At 32.1% G+C, this 15,534-nt stretch overlaps 1 protein-coding gene and 1 long non-coding RNA gene across 2 annotated transcripts; one reads left to right on the forward strand and one right to left on the reverse strand.

Moving 5' to 3' along the window:
• Positions 1-5,676: 5,676 nt before the first annotated feature.
• LOC101510532 (uncharacterized) lies at positions 5,677-13,081 on the forward strand. The gene is made up of 19 exons (XM_073364917.1): positions 5,677-5,929; positions 6,064-6,413; positions 6,524-6,631; positions 6,960-7,130; positions 7,237-7,803; positions 8,240-8,314; positions 8,423-8,551; positions 8,621-8,695; positions 8,780-8,989; positions 9,203-9,355; positions 9,454-9,668; positions 9,950-10,067; positions 10,155-10,287; positions 10,355-10,556; positions 10,845-10,950; positions 11,028-11,168; positions 11,268-11,391; positions 11,530-11,649; positions 12,443-13,081. Exons 1-19 carry the CDS (start codon positions 5,692-5,694, stop codon positions 12,826-12,828), a joined length of 3,621 nt encoding a protein of 1,206 aa, XP_073221018.1. The 5' UTR covers positions 5,677-5,691; the 3' UTR covers positions 12,829-13,081.
• Positions 13,082-13,559: 478 nt separating this feature from the next.
• LOC113785428 (uncharacterized) lies at positions 13,560-14,916 on the reverse strand. Its single transcript, XR_003471496.2, has 2 exons — positions 14,708-14,916; positions 13,560-14,630 (listed from the first exon to the last, which is right to left on the reverse strand). It is a non-coding gene; the product is annotated as an uncharacterized lncRNA (long non-coding RNA).
• Between the last annotated feature and the right edge of the window lie 618 nt (positions 14,917-15,534).

Consider the following 15,534-nt stretch of genomic DNA (forward strand, 5'->3'; position numbering starts at 1 on the left):
CATGTTCAAAGTTACTTTTGTTAGGAATTATGCGTAAAATAATTCCATCTTTCATAATGAATAACAGATGTATTTAATATTTTGCTTTATGACTCATCATCATTTATTAATAATATGCTGCATACAATCAATGATGATATCATAAAAAAATATATGAAAGCGACTTAAAAATGTCAGCAACCTTTGTTTTGTTTTTTTTTTTTTATTTTTTTTTATTTTATATCAAAGAGAAAAAAATTATTAAGTAACCAAATCCGTTTAAATATAAAGTGAACATTCTTCTATCCACATATAATTAAGCGAAATGAGAGTGAATTTAACTAAAGTTTGTGCATATGCATTTGCACTCCTTTTGACACAAGTGACAACAAAATTAGGAAACAAAGCAAATGAATTGCAACAGTCAACAATAATTCAGCCAAAATAAGAATTGGTCATGGTTTGAAACCCAAAGATCTTTAATAACATTAACTGAGTCTCCATCCAAGTTAATGTTTTAAAAACTAAGGTCCAATATGAATTGGAAAGAGATACGAGCCTATAGAGCCTTTGTAGTGTCCACGTTCAATAAAATCACAAATTTCCTAGTGGCAACAACAAGGACAAAAACCTTCTGAAGATATGATGATAGGTACCAATTCTCCATTTACAGAACTAGAAGAAACCTTAGAGGAAGTGAATCTTCCCAATATTTTATGAAGTGGTAGGCATACATACACTAAAAAAGTCCTGTTGATTGGACACCAAACCTTTTTGTCTCTTTGGTTCGAAGTAGAAAAGTTGCGCGTTCCATATTCCAAACTCTTGGTGTATCATCTAAGCCACGTAAATAAGGTATGCATTGGAGAGCTTGTGGGGTCCAAATTTTGTAGCGATCTTGAAGAGACAACCAATTATCTTCCCAAACCTTGATAGAATGATTTGTTGCAATCTCCTATAGATGGTGATAAGGATCTCAAGAGCACGAAGATAATCCATATTTTAATAAATTAAGATGAATTTTTTTATATTTTAATTTGGTTTGTAATAATTCTTAGTTTGCTTTGATTTGGAACTGTAATAGTTTTAACATAGATTTTTAGTTTATGTTATGTATAAGTGAAGATACTTGACCTCCTTGAGCTTATTTAAAAAAAATAATGTAAATCCAATATGGGCCTAGAGAATGGTGTCAATTATGATCCATTTGAGTTTAGAGATAGGTAAATATGCATTTGTAACTTCATTGAGATAAATATGAAATGAATTATTTTCTAATGAGAATTGTGACTGAGTTAGATCTCCTTTTTAAGTTCTTAGATTAGAACTTGCTTGAATTTTATCAGCGACTTCCTTACCATTGTGGCGATTCCATATTGACTTATCATTCGTCATTGATTGTGGCGACTTCTTCATCTTTTCAACATGATTCATATTTATTTCTTTATCTTTCCTTTTATTTTATCACTTTATTTGAAGAAATCATTTGATTAAATCTTTAATCTCATGTGGCAGCATTCACTCACTAGAGTGAGACATATGATGGAGGTAGGAGCTTCCAAAATTTATCTGCTTTTAACTTTGCTATACTAAGATAACAAGATTGGAGGTTGATGTCATGTCGAAATAATATAATTTATCGTTTCTTTAAAGCTAAATATCTAGCTACGTTTGGAGAAGCCGTTGGAATGTGAAGTTTGTTGTTCAAGCTGGTCACATGTGGTACATTTGTTTTGGTTCTAATATCCCTATTTGGAACAAGAAAATTGTTATTCGACGTTTGCGCATACGTACTCCCTTAAGTTAAGAACCTTATTTGACGCATTTGCAAGTTGTGTTTTCCCAATCACGTTAAACTACAAGACAAAGTTGTGAATTGTCCTAATGGCTATATTGAACAACAATATTTGACAAAAATGTAATTTCTCTAACACATATATGCATACTACTAGCCCATATATGGATATTCGTAGTCCAAAAACTGAACCGCATTATATCATATTCATAGTTTCATTCGGCTCTTGAAAACTACTTTCAAAATAAGTTGATAGTAGTTTCGAACCGGTTTGAAACTGATTTATAAATATAAACCACTTTAATATTTTGAACAAATTTTTAGTTAAAATCAATTTCAAATTAGTTATTCGAAAAGAATTTTAAAATTCTTTTGATAAAAAAATATAGATTTTTTACGAGAAAAAAGTTTGATTTTTTTTCAAAAAAATTGTGTAAAAAGTTTTCGATAAAAAAATTTTGAAATTATTTTGGCAAAAATTATTCAAGAAATATTTTTTTGAGAAAAATAAATATAAAAAATTCAATAAAAGAGTTTGGATTTTGAAAAGAAATTGAAATTTTTTTAGGAAAAATGTCTTTGATTTATTTCCAAAAAATGATTTATTTTCATTCTTTTTTGAAAAAAAAGTTAAGATATTTTCTATATTTTTTTTTGAGAAAAACATTTCGAAAATTTTATAAGAAAAAAAATCTTAATTGAAGTTAAAAACATTTTAAAATTATTAAACTAGTTTTTAAATTAAGTTTAGTTAACTTAATTGTTTTACATATGTGATTTAATTTATGAACTAAATAAATAATTTCGTTTTTTTAGTACAATACAATCAAATTAATTAACTATATATTTTACATTCCCATAACATCTAACCCTACATTGCAGTTTTATTTCAAATATGATTTTTGTATGTTTTAAGACGTGTCTTAAAGTCATATGCATCAAATTTTGTTAGTGTTATTTGGGGCATTTAGAAGCAAATGAACAAAAAAGACATTGGAATAATCACCTTGACTTGCAAGATGGTATATTTAATCAAGCAAATAAACTACTATCAAATTATACAAAGGCAATTAAATAGAAATTGATATATGCATCAGAGACGAATCAGGCCAATTTATTCCTGCCAAGAGAGAATGGTTTACGCCTATTTATGTTCATATACGAGAAGTACTTGAATTACTATTAGCGTTGATTTGGTTCATTGATCCCAGCTTGGTCTTGTTGATCTTGAATTGGATTATGATCAACTTTGAGTATCGTAATGTGAATGTCAGTAAATTTGGTGATATCATATCTAATTGTTGGCGTACAATTTTTTTATTTATAGAAACTCTTTGTTAAATTTGTTAAGAGACAAATAATTCTTACAAAAGCGCTTACATCTCTAGTTAGTTTTCAATTATTCTGAACTAGATTGTATCTATGATGCATATATACATATATTGATGATATATGATATTTAAAAAAGAAACAATGTACGAATCACGTCAAAGGAAAAAATAATTCTTTTATATAATTTAATTAAAAGAGTTAGACTATTCAATTTATAATACAAAATTACAAATAAAAATTTAAAAAATAAAAAATTGTATTAACATAAAAAAAAGGTCAAAAATTGTATTTGATTTAACAACAAATATATTCGACTCACAAATTTTCCATAGCATTGTATTTGTATTAAAGCGTATTATCATGAATGAAATGAAATAATTATAAAAAAAAATGATCGACCATATATTATTTAAAACCAATTTAACCAATGTAATTAAAGTTCTTTCAAAGAGTTCACATCTTACAAGATATTGCATCTTAATACATAGGTGAGGATTTGAATTTCCCACATATGGTTAAGAGGCTTAAAATTGCCACATTAATGTTGGTAGATCACATAGTATTATATTTTTATTGTAGAATATTATAAATGTAAACAGAATAGAAAGCCTTAAATTATAACGCAAATATATATATTATTTTTTGATTGTAGAGTATTATAAAAACAAACAGAATTGAAAGTCCTTAATTATAAATTAACACAAAAATATACTATGGCAAAACCAAACTTAACAGTAGATACTTTTGCAACAAAATATTTTATAAAAAAAGAAAAAGAAAAACTTACTAGTAATATATTAGTAATTAGGAAGCAAGCATGGAGTGGATGATCCATGACCATGACTATAATTAATAATAAGGAGGGCGTGGCGGCGGAGGACCGGGATGACCAGGCTGCGGAGGCGGTGGGCCGGGATGACCATGCCGTGGCGGCGGTGGTGTATGATGGAGGTGCACAACCGGCGGTGGCGGTGATGGAGCGTAAGGATTTGGAGGAGGGGGTGGATGGTGGAAGACAGGTGGTGGCGGTGGAGCAAAAGGTTCAGGAGGCGGTGGAGGGTGGTGGGAGTGGGACATAGGCGGACCTGGAGCGAGTGGTGGCCCCCTTCCGATGGGAGGTCCTGGTGGTGGTGGAGTATGCCTATGGTTGTGAGGGTAACTCATGGTTTGCTTAATTATGATTTATTTTTGCAATGAATTAAAAACACTATAGTACTAGTATCTACCTCAATATAATATTATATATAGACACATTTGATGTGAGGGAGAGGAGAAGCTTCAAAATATGATGACGTTGGGGACTGACTTACAAGTATGTATGTATGGTTGAGAATTCATCACAATGAGACTGGTTGGTGGTTGTTCACATCTTCTTCTACTGTGCACTTCATTATTAAATAATTAATATATCGCTAACTTAGACACTAAGCATAAACAAAAATATTAATTTGCTCTAATTACTTCTATTTGTAAATAATACAGAGAAGGGAGTAAATTACGGATAACACATGTCGGCTACGGTCTTACAACATATTGGATAACGGTGAGATTCAGTCTAATTTAGTTAGAACTTTTATTTCACATACAATAAAGTTAAGAATGAGCTGTTCCATTTACCACTCTTACAAGTGCTCTATGGTATTGAAAGTTCTAACTAAAATTGACAGTATTTTTTAAAAGTAATAATTTATAACATTTTTTATTTTTATAAATAAAATTATGATATAATTTATGTTGATTTAATATTAAATATATATTTATTTTAATTTTAATCAAATTGATATTATTTAAATTATTATTTTAATTAAAAAAATAAAAATAATCATTAACATCAATTTATAAAAACATAACCTATGTATATCATTAGAATTTTATACATAGTAAACCGTAATGCACATTAGAATTTTTCTAAAAGCAATATGTGATTTAAAAAATAATAAAGATCTTTATATAAAGAAATATTTCTCATTTTATAAATTAATTTTATAAAAATAAGTTAATTTCAATATAAAAAATCATTAATATAATATAAAGAATCTATCTATTATGTCATCAATGCTTTATATTCTTGTACGAATCTCAATATACATACACATATCTTTATATTTATGTGAGAAAATCTTTTAATTTTGCACTTTTTTCATTTAAATAGAAAATGTCAAATGACTGTATTATTATATTTCTTATAAATAGAGTTCTAAAGTTATCCTATTTTGAGAGAATTTCTAGTAATATATTTATTAATTGTAATTTTTTTTTTTAATTTGAACTTTTGCAAGTTTGGGATGAACTGCACACTCATTTTTTTTTTACCAATTCTTCCATGCTAGTTTTAATGTAACAAAAAATTATTTAAGTTTATATATATATATATATATATATATATATATATATATATATATATTATTTGTTTTGATAGATGTTTATTAAATAAATGTTTTGAAAAAAAATTGTACTAAAAAAAGTATTTTGGAAACGCGAAAAGAGCGCGCGCAAAGGCAGTGAGTAAAAAAGAGAGAAGAAATGAGAATGGTAATAATGTATATGCATATGCATATGCATGGCGATGAGATTGATAGGAAGAAATGGATTCGCCTCATCATCAGAATCGAAAATGCGATATAATGCAAGTTGATAATTCGTCTTTATGCAATTGCGTTGTTAACTTTCTATTAGAAGAGAATTACATTCTAACTGCTTTTGAACTTCTCCACGAACTTCTCGACGATGGACGTCACGATCAAGCCATTCGCCTCCAACAATACTTCTCCGATCCTTCTCGCTTCCCTCCCAATCAAATCTCTCGATTCAATTCTCTCCCATGTATCTCTCTCCCTCTCTTTTTTTTTTTTTTATTCTATTCCTATTTATCATATTGTCATATTTCTCCATTTGGAGGATCAAAATTACTATTTACTCCTTCAAATTGAAGTTGTTTTTGCATGTTGCTTTTGCAGCGGCAGATCCTCAAACACTGCTTCAATGTAAAGAAGATGCCGAAGAAAAGTTAGCCATAACAGATTATGAACTGCGTCTGGCACAGGAAGACATTTCAAAACTGAAAGAGGAATTGAAAACCAAAACAGAAGGCATTATTATTGATGCAACTACGAATTCAAGTGGAGATGTTTCGGTCAATCGTGTTGGTACTGAGTTACAAACTCAACAACAAAAAGGGAATAATAATGGTTCATTTGCTGCTTTGGGTCCACTCAAGAAAAATGAGCGGCGAGATCTTAATTTTGCTGTCAAGGAATATTTGCTTATAGCTGGTTACAGACTCACTGCAATGACATTTTATGAAGAGGTATACCAAATTACTAATATCATTTGTCATTCACTCAAGTGTCTTCACATTTTATTCAAACCATTTTTAGTGCTTAATCTTTAATTTGCAATAATTGTTTGTCACTGTAGGTTACGGATCAGAACTTGGATATTTGGCAGAATACACATGCACTAATACCAGATGCCTTGCGTCATTATTATTACCAGTTTCTTTCATCAACTTCAGAGGCTGCTGAGGTGATTATTTAACTTGTGGAGTAGCCAAATTATCTCATTCAATAAAGTAATATAATACTACCTAAAGGAATGCTGATATGTTGATGTTTCAACTGGTTGGCTTCTTAAATTTTATGTCTTGTATGATGCATACTTATATTTTAAGAAAAAAAGGATGATGCACTTTTAGTGGAAACTAATTTTATGTCTTGTGCATGGTCATGAAACTCATATTTTAATGTGCTTATTTCTTCTGTTGTTGTTTTACTTTTTCTCTTAAGATTTTTGTTGATGATTGATGCAGCATGTACACAAATTCAATATTTTTAGTAAACGGAAAAAATTGCAGGAAAAAATTGCCCAAGTTCTAGAAAATGAAGCTTTGCTGAAGGAAAATCAGAGCCTGAATGAAGAAAAGGAGAGCATGTTGAAGGACAAAGATTTAGCTGATGGTCAAATAAGAGCTTTAACTAAATCCTTGGAGGCACTGCAAGAAGACCTTAAACACAAAGAGAGCATGGTAGTTTCTATCTACTTTGATATTATTCTGTCAAACAACAATAACTTTTTTTGGTACAATAATAATAATTTTCTACTATGAATCATATACTAATAGTAACTTTTAGGTTCAAGTTTTAAAGCAGTCCTTGGAGAATCAAAGAAAGGAGCTCCATGCTAGCAAAGCTCAGATCAGTAATCTGAAAATGCATACTAAACAGTTCGGTTCTGGAGACAATCTGGCTGTGAATGATGTTGATAATACTTTTCCTGAGTCTTTAGATAAATACAAGGAAAAAATTAAAAAATTACAGATAGAAGTTGAACGATTGAAGGAAAAGAATAGAGGAACTCCTGAGCGTAATTTTTTTGGCAGTTCTGATAATGAAATTATGCAGACAGAAGACAAAGTTATTGAGATTCACGAGGACCAAGGTGCAAACTCTTATCCTGTTGATGCGGCGTTGGGTGTCATACACAATGAAGATGCTCAATCGCCAGTTCTTCAAAATCTTAACGAGTTTGCTGATAAACACACAGATCCACAGCAAGCTTTATTTAACCCTGCACTTACAAACACTGCTTTTGAAAATATTGATAATGTCTCTGAAAAAAATGGGGGCAAGCAAGGAGGGGATAACAGGTTACATGGTAAACCAGAAAGTGAAAGTGATGAAGAAATATATGAGAAGAAGGCAAGTCCATTCTATTTGAACAAATCCTCAAACGCCATAACTTTTTGGTTTCTAGTGCCTAGCTTTAACTTTGTTTAACGCTGAAGTGCTACAAGTCATGTTATGGAATCAAAATAGAACATATTTATGAAAATACAACATAAAGTTATTCATATTAAATATTGAAATTTTCAATAAGTCACTTATCATTTCCTTATTAAATGCCTTTGAGACAATAGTTAACAAGTTTTTAACTCGTTTTAGCTTATCATCCAATCAGGTTTTGTAACATTTGTGAGAAGTGAAACATCAAATTCTTTTAATAATATAGAAGTAACACACTTAGATGTCACATTGATTGTGGAGACAAAACTACTACTAATTGTCCTGGTTTTCATTGCCTTCATCATGCACATTTATTTTTATTTTGTTCTTATATTTGCTAATACTCTGACAGGGATTAGGAACCATTCAGATACTGGCAGATGCTTTGCCTAAAATTGTTCCTTATGTCCTCATCAACCATCGTGAGGTTTGCTGCTCTCTAATTTTGTTTACGCTTATATGTTGCATAACCGTTGTTTGTTTGCAAGATCTCCTTATGTACAATATATATTGCATCACTGTTGTTTGGTTGCAGGAGCTCCTTCCTCTAATGATGTGTGCAATTGAGCACCACCCGGACAGCAGGACTCGAGATTCTTTGACCCACACATTATTTAACTTAATAAAGCGTCCTGATGAACAACAGAGGCGGATAATAATGGATGTAAGTTATATTGACTTCTTACTAGTTGTTTAAATATTCTGGTTTTCAATATACCTATGATCATTTCAGGCATGTGTCAGCCTTGCAAAGAATGTTGGAAAGATGAGAACAGAAACAGAATTGCTTCCTCAGTGTTGGGAACAAGTATATTCTGGCCTTATTTGACTTGTTCTTTGCCGTTCTGACTTAGGAATCTTGTTTTCAGCTTTTCGGTGTTATGGGTTTCAGATAAATCACATGTACGAGGAACGTAGACTGCTCGTTGCTCAATCATGTGGAGAACTTGCAGAATTTGTACGCCCAGAAATTTGCGATTCTCTTATTTTATCAATTGTGCAACAACTAATAGAAGATTCTGCCACTATTGTTCGAGAGGCTGCGGCTCATAATTTGGCTAAGCTGCTTCCACTTTTCCCAAACACGGATAAATATTTCAAGGTCAGCCTCACTATATATGCTTCGAGGCAATCATGGAGAAGATTTCTGACTTGAGAGAATTGGCTGCAATGTAAGCTCTGAAACAGGTTGACGGGACGGTCTAGGAAATGGAGCTTTATACCCTTAACATAAAAATTAAGACACTTATTTTTTTTCTTTTAAAAAAAGAATAAAGATAAAGTTGCTCCAATTCTTTGTTTTATTTGTGGGTAGGTGGAGGAGTTGATGTTCCAATTGATATGTGATCCCTCAGGAGTGGTGGTGGAAACTACTCTCAAGGATCTGGTTCCTGCAGTTATAAAGTGGGGAAACAATTTAGACCACGTTTTGAGGGTTTTACTCTCTCATATTTTCAGCTCTGCACAGGTATTTTGTTTTTCTTTATGCCTTTGGTTTTCCTTTGCGATCCAGAACTTCATCCTTGGCACTTATTTCTGAGTAGATTTTTGTTCCCGGAATTGCAGCACTGTCCACCTCTTTCTGCAGTTGAAGGGTGTATAGAGTCACATCTACACGTGTTGGGGGAAAGAGAGCGATGGAATATAGATGTTCTTTTGAGAATGCTGGGGGAGTTGCTTTCTTTGGTGTACCAGAAAGCAATTGAAACATGTCCCTTCTTGTCCAACTTAGAAACTACACAATTTGTGTTTTCTACCACATTACTTGAATTGTATGCAAGGTAAGCTTGGCTCAAACTGTTCAATTTGTTCTATAACTATAGGATTTGAGAAGAAATTGATTGAACTGAACTCTGAGTTTTGAATGCCACATTGTTCCCTTCCACCCATGAGTTACTGGTTGGAATATTGTGTCAGGACTTGTGTCCAGAACCCACTAGCTTTGTATGCTTTACTTGTATTCTAATGTATAAGCATTGCAGAGATGCATATGCAGAAATACAAACCATGCATGACCACAGTGTCAAAACTACTGATCTTGATTGGTTTCTACTTTTTCTAGAGGAAATGTTGAATGGGATGTATTTGAATGGATGCATGTTGAGTGCTTTCCTAAATTGATACAGCTGGCTTGCTTGTTACCATGGAAAGAAGATAATTTGCGAAGCCGAATTTCAAAGGTTAATCGTTTATATTTTCTGGTTTGTGTTGTATGTCCAGTAGCATAAGTAACCAAATGATTTCTGATCAAAGTTGCATAATTGCAGTTTCTGTTATCTGTTTCTGAAAGGTTTGGGGATACCTATGTCACATGCATAATGCAACCTATATTTTTGACAGCAGTTGGGGATGAGGCCGATTTGACATGTTTTCCTAGTGCCATTCATTCGAGAATTAAAGGTTACAATTCTTCAATTTCTTGGGATATTTTACATAAATTGCTTTATATTTAACAGTTTGCTTGTAGGGTTAAGACCAAAATCTGCTGTTGCGGAGAGGCTCTCTACATCATGTGTCCTACCACTTTTGTTAGCTGGTGTTTTGGGTGCACCTGGAAAACACAAAGAATTAACAGATTACTTGAGAAAACTGCTACTAGAAGACAATTCCAAGGAAAATCCATCAACCAAACACACCCCTGAAATTATTAACGCTATCCGCTTCATTTGGTTTGTATACCCCACCTTAATATATGAATTAGGCATCTCTGAAGTGAGTGCTCATCACTATAAAGAATAAAGTGAGTGATATCGACTATTGATAATAAATCAACGGTCGATATTATGTGTACATGCATGACCAATTATGGATGGTTCCTTAATTATAATATCAACTATTGATTTACTCACTTTACCAACTTTTCACTTTAGATGAGCCAAATTCATAATATATTTATATTTTTAAAATTGGTTGTAGTCTTTTTGCCATTTTGGTCACGAGCTTTATTTACAATGCAGCATACATGAAGAAAACCATGGTATGATATTTGATATATTATGGGAAATGGTTGTTAGTTCTAACGTGAACATGAAAATAACCGCTGCCAAACTTCTGAAAGTTATTGTAAGCTTACTGTTTTCTTAGTTTCTATTTAGTTCTCATATTAATGCCTACACTAACATAAAGGACTTCATTAATAGGTACCATATATTGATGCAAAGGTTGCCTCAACTCATGCTTTGCCTGCCTTAGTTACTCTTGGATCTGAACAAGACCTCAATGTGAAGTGCGCCAGCATTGATGCATTTGGTTCCGTTGCTCAACACTTCAAAAATGAGATGGTATCTTTTGCTAGCATATATCCTTCCTTGGGTTTTGTTGATATGAAGTTAATGCAGCTACATGATAAAACTCCTGACCAAAAAAACGATCTCTTGCAGATAGTTGACAAGATACGTGTTCAAATGGGTGCTTTTATTGAAGATGGATCCCATGAAGCTACTATGGCTGTCATTCATGCATTGGTGGTTGCCGTGCCTCATACAACAGAACGGCTTAGAGATTATATCCTTAACTTCATTTGTGGGAAAATAATGTTCAGAAGTGTGCTTTTAATGTCTTGACTCCTGATGTTATATCTTGTTTTCTATTGGCGTTCAACGTTTCTTAATTTCTGCTGTTTGCTTCTTAACCTCAATGAACATCTTTTGTCCAAGATTGCTCAACTTACAACCGTGCCAGTTGCTACTTCAACTGACTTGAAGCGTCGGCAAGAAAGAGCCAATGTATTTTGTGAGGCAATCCGTGCTTTGGATGCTACAGGTTTGCTCCATGGCATTTATTAACTTTTCCTCTTTATACCATTTTCAAGGTATTTTTCTGGTATTCAAGCTATGGTGTAATAATAGTATTATTAATATCACACGGCCTTGTTGATGGTTTCTCCCCGACTTTGATTATTGTATGCACTATTAATGTAAAAATGTTTTACATTGTTATTGTTATTACTTACTTGCAAATGTTTGTCATTTTTTATTATTTTTGTTTATACTGAGGAGAGATTGAGATAAAATAAATAGTGATTTGTTAAATATATTAGTATTTAGTAGATGATATGTGAGTGTTACACTTTCAATTCATATCAATTGCCCTTTGGATATTGAGTTAGCAATCAACCTTTATATTATGATATAATTGATTCATCAGGCATACTGTTAATACCAACAATTTGAATAATACCTTGTCAAAAAATTAATTTGAATAATACATTCCTAGCTCTTGTTAACTCAGGAATAATCCTATGGCTATCAGCTGTGGGGATACCATGAGTCCATTCCAAATAAAACAAAGTGGCTATAACTCATTTATTTTCAGTTTGGAAATAAAGAGGGTTCATTCCATCTTTTTTCATAGAAATTCTCATACATCCTTCATAGTCATCACCTTTGTAATGGCAAATCACTTGTAATTTCAGTTATATGTGCTCTATCTAGTATCTGGTACTATATAGTTCAGAATTGCAACATTACGCATAGAAAGTGATTTGAATTTATTTTTTCTGATCTTTGGCATTTCTTTCTTACAGCAACCATGATTGATTATTGTTATCTTGCAGATCTTCCTGCAAACAGTGTTCGAGACTACCTCTTGCCTGCTATACAAAACCTTTTAAAAGACTTGGATGCACTGGATCCAGCGCACAAAGAAGCCCTTGACATTATTATGAAGGAAAGGTCAGGATCAAATTATAGTAGTGTAAATAATAAGGTGACGGGTTCTCATGGTGGGCTTGCATCATCAATGAGCAACTTATTTGGTGAGGGTGGCTTGCGTGGAAAGAAAGACAGTACAGACACGGTATCAGAAAGAGTTGTGTCCCCCAGAGGTGTTGCGCCACAACCACCGGCGGAGGACACTAGATTCAGGCGCATCATGCTGGGACATTTCGGTGACATGCTACGTGGCAAGGGAAAAACACAAGAGGAAACTCAGAATCAATAAGATGCATTATGTCCTTGTAATTACACCTAGTATGTACAAGTTTTTTTTTTCTTTTTGTAAAATACTTCAATCATTTCACAGCGATCTTGTTTTGTTTTTGCGATGAGTTGGAAAATGTTCATTTAAAGAATAACATATTGCAGTTTTGTTGAATTTTTCGCTTATATTGTTTACTATGTTTTATGAAGGAGAGGTGACTGTATTGGAAAGTAAAGTTGAATATCTGAATGGTTAATTGAATTGCAGGTGTCCATTTTCAAAGCAAATTTGTATATTACTTTTACATTAATCAATAATAATTACCAATTGATTAATATAGTGTGTAGAATTATCAATGGATTACTGATCGAATATTATTATTAATGAATTGTTATGTGCAAAGATCTATGTACCTTCGAATCCAAAAACATTTGGTCAAAAAAATGAATCCCGAAACAAAAGAAATGTAACTGTTCTGCAGATAAACTGAACTAGGCAACCCAATATTAGTAGGATCAATCTCTAGCCCATATGACAAAGGGAGTTATTTTTCACTCCCCACATTTTAAAAACACCACACATATTTTTGAGAAATATACTTCTGGACGGCATAATGGGTCTTGAAGTGTACTTTTCCCGGAGTCATTAGCTTATGATAAAAGTTTGTGTACATTTGAGGTCATGTTTAGGGTTGGGAATCCTGAGAGATTAGAAACATCAATATATGAACATAATCATGAGAGAGCAGTTAATAGAATAGAACACTGACTTTTACTGCCAAATCTCCTAGTTGAGGAGCTATACATTCATTTTTTAATACACACATTCTTGATCAAACAATAACTTATTGAGGTAACTTAATCCTAAATTCTAGGATTCACTGCCAAGTGAACATGGCTCTATTACAAGCAGTAACTAAATCAAAGCAAACGCATAACGTAATTCATGAGAAGAATGCGACTTCACACTACTGCTAGTCTTTCCATCCACCCTAACATCCTGCATATACATTTTGGTCTCTTATTGGACTCTAGATCAGTACTTGGCCCAGCTCTATATTTATTAGGCACAGTGTTATTTGTTGACTCAAGGTGTTGTCCCAAGCGCACATCAACAGTCAGTTGTAGAAATCGTTATATTGATGTAGATATTATTACAAGGAGTTGTCACCTTATTACAATAGATTACATGCTTTAATATCAGCAAGTGGCAAAATTAATTATTTTCTAAGACATGTATTTGTTTTTTTTTCTATGAATATAAAACAATAAATTTGCTAGATATATGAATAAATTAAGTGGTTTGTTTGGAGCTGGTGTAGAGTGGAAAGGGAACTTGTCCTGATTCAATAAGATGAATGTCGTGTAGAAGGAGTTGATAGTGAGTCTTGACTTGTTCAGGAGTTTTTCCAGTAACAGCCTTAGCAATGTTGTACCAACGATCACGTGTGTCCTTGTCATAAACTGCTAGAGCCTTTTCAAATGCTTTGTTGTCTTCCACACTCCAAGTAGTACTGGAAGATGAAGACATCACTCTGATGATCAGCAAGAGGAAGAGTTTGCTTATACATGCAGAGTAGTGTCTGTTCCCTTTTTATAATCACTGTGAAGCATGAATACTGGCACAATTGTCGGATACAATATTCACATTGACATGGTAACAATTTGAGAAAATGAATTAAGCGAAGATAACCAATATGTCAGTGTTAGACACCAACATGCATGGAACGCTAAGACATATCTTTGATAAGAAGTGTCGGTCCTATAGAATATAATCTGAGAGAGTTGGCCACTTAATTATTATTAACCATATTTGAAAGCTACCTACAGAATATGAGAATGAGTACCTTCAACAAGTGAATTAATAATATCAAATTAGTATCAGATTTGAGAATGAGTACCTTTATAGTATCAACTTGGAGAAATTGGTTCTGCTAATATTAATATCTTGCAAGTAGACCTCTGTAGTATTATGTATGAGATGTTCCTTAAATCATTTTAGGAATTTTGGCATAAACTTTACAATGACTGTCTTGAAAATCTTTTCTAATATTTCAAGGTTTCATATTATGGATGAATGTATTCAAAGTATCTTTATTATGTTGCAGCAACCAACCGTGGTCCTTGTATGTACTGTACAATTTATTGATAATACGGATTCTTCCAACTTTATTGGAAAATCTTTGACTAGTCTTATAACAGAAATAATATCTATTATTCCCCTACCTTTTTTGGTATTTCAATTTGAAATTGCAAGGATGTACAATTTAAAAACAAATTAATTTATTCCTCTACCAAAATATCTCTTTAGAAACATCCATAAAAAACAATAAACTAATTACATATTAACTTTAAGAGTCTCATGCTTGTATCCAGAAAAATAAAATATTTTAATAAATTATGATGCTAAATTTTGAAAAATGACTAAATTGATTTGTAATCTTTTAATTTAAGGGACTATATTGTTATTTTAATATTTAAGAACTAAATCCTCCGACCTTTACAATTTTAAGTTAAAAAAATTTATTTACTCAAGAGAGCTACTTTAATCTCCACTTATGTATTTTTTTTTTTAAAAATTACACGCATTCAACATAAATAAACTATAACCAGAATATAATCCGCACATTGTGTGCGTGCAATTTGTAGATATTCTTTCAGTATAGTTTTTAAAAAAATATTTGAAAGTAATATTTATGGTGTATAAATGTATCAATCTGATCGTAAA

Source organism: Cicer arietinum, chromosome 2 (genome assembly GCF_000331145.2).
Source record: "Cicer arietinum cultivar CDC Frontier isolate Library 1 chromosome 2, Cicar.CDCFrontier_v2.0, whole genome shotgun sequence".
Taxonomy (NCBI): Eukaryota; Viridiplantae; Streptophyta; class Magnoliopsida; order Fabales; family Fabaceae; genus Cicer; species Cicer arietinum.

What these genes read in the sequence shown, in the direction of transcription:
- LOC101510532 (XM_073364917.1), top strand. Translation starts at nt 5,692, where the DNA reads ATGGATTCGCCTCATCATCAGAATCGAAAATGCGATATAATGCAAGTT. An exon ending in AGAGGCGGATAATAATGGAT is followed by an intron (nt 8,552 to 8,620) that starts GTAAGTTATATT and finishes TGATCATTTCAG; the next exon opens with GCATGTGTCAGCCTTGCAAA. An exon ending in CCAAACTTCTGAAAGTTATT is followed by an intron (nt 10,951 to 11,027) that starts GTAAGCTTACTG and finishes CTTCATTAATAG; the next exon opens with GTACCATATATTGATGCAAA.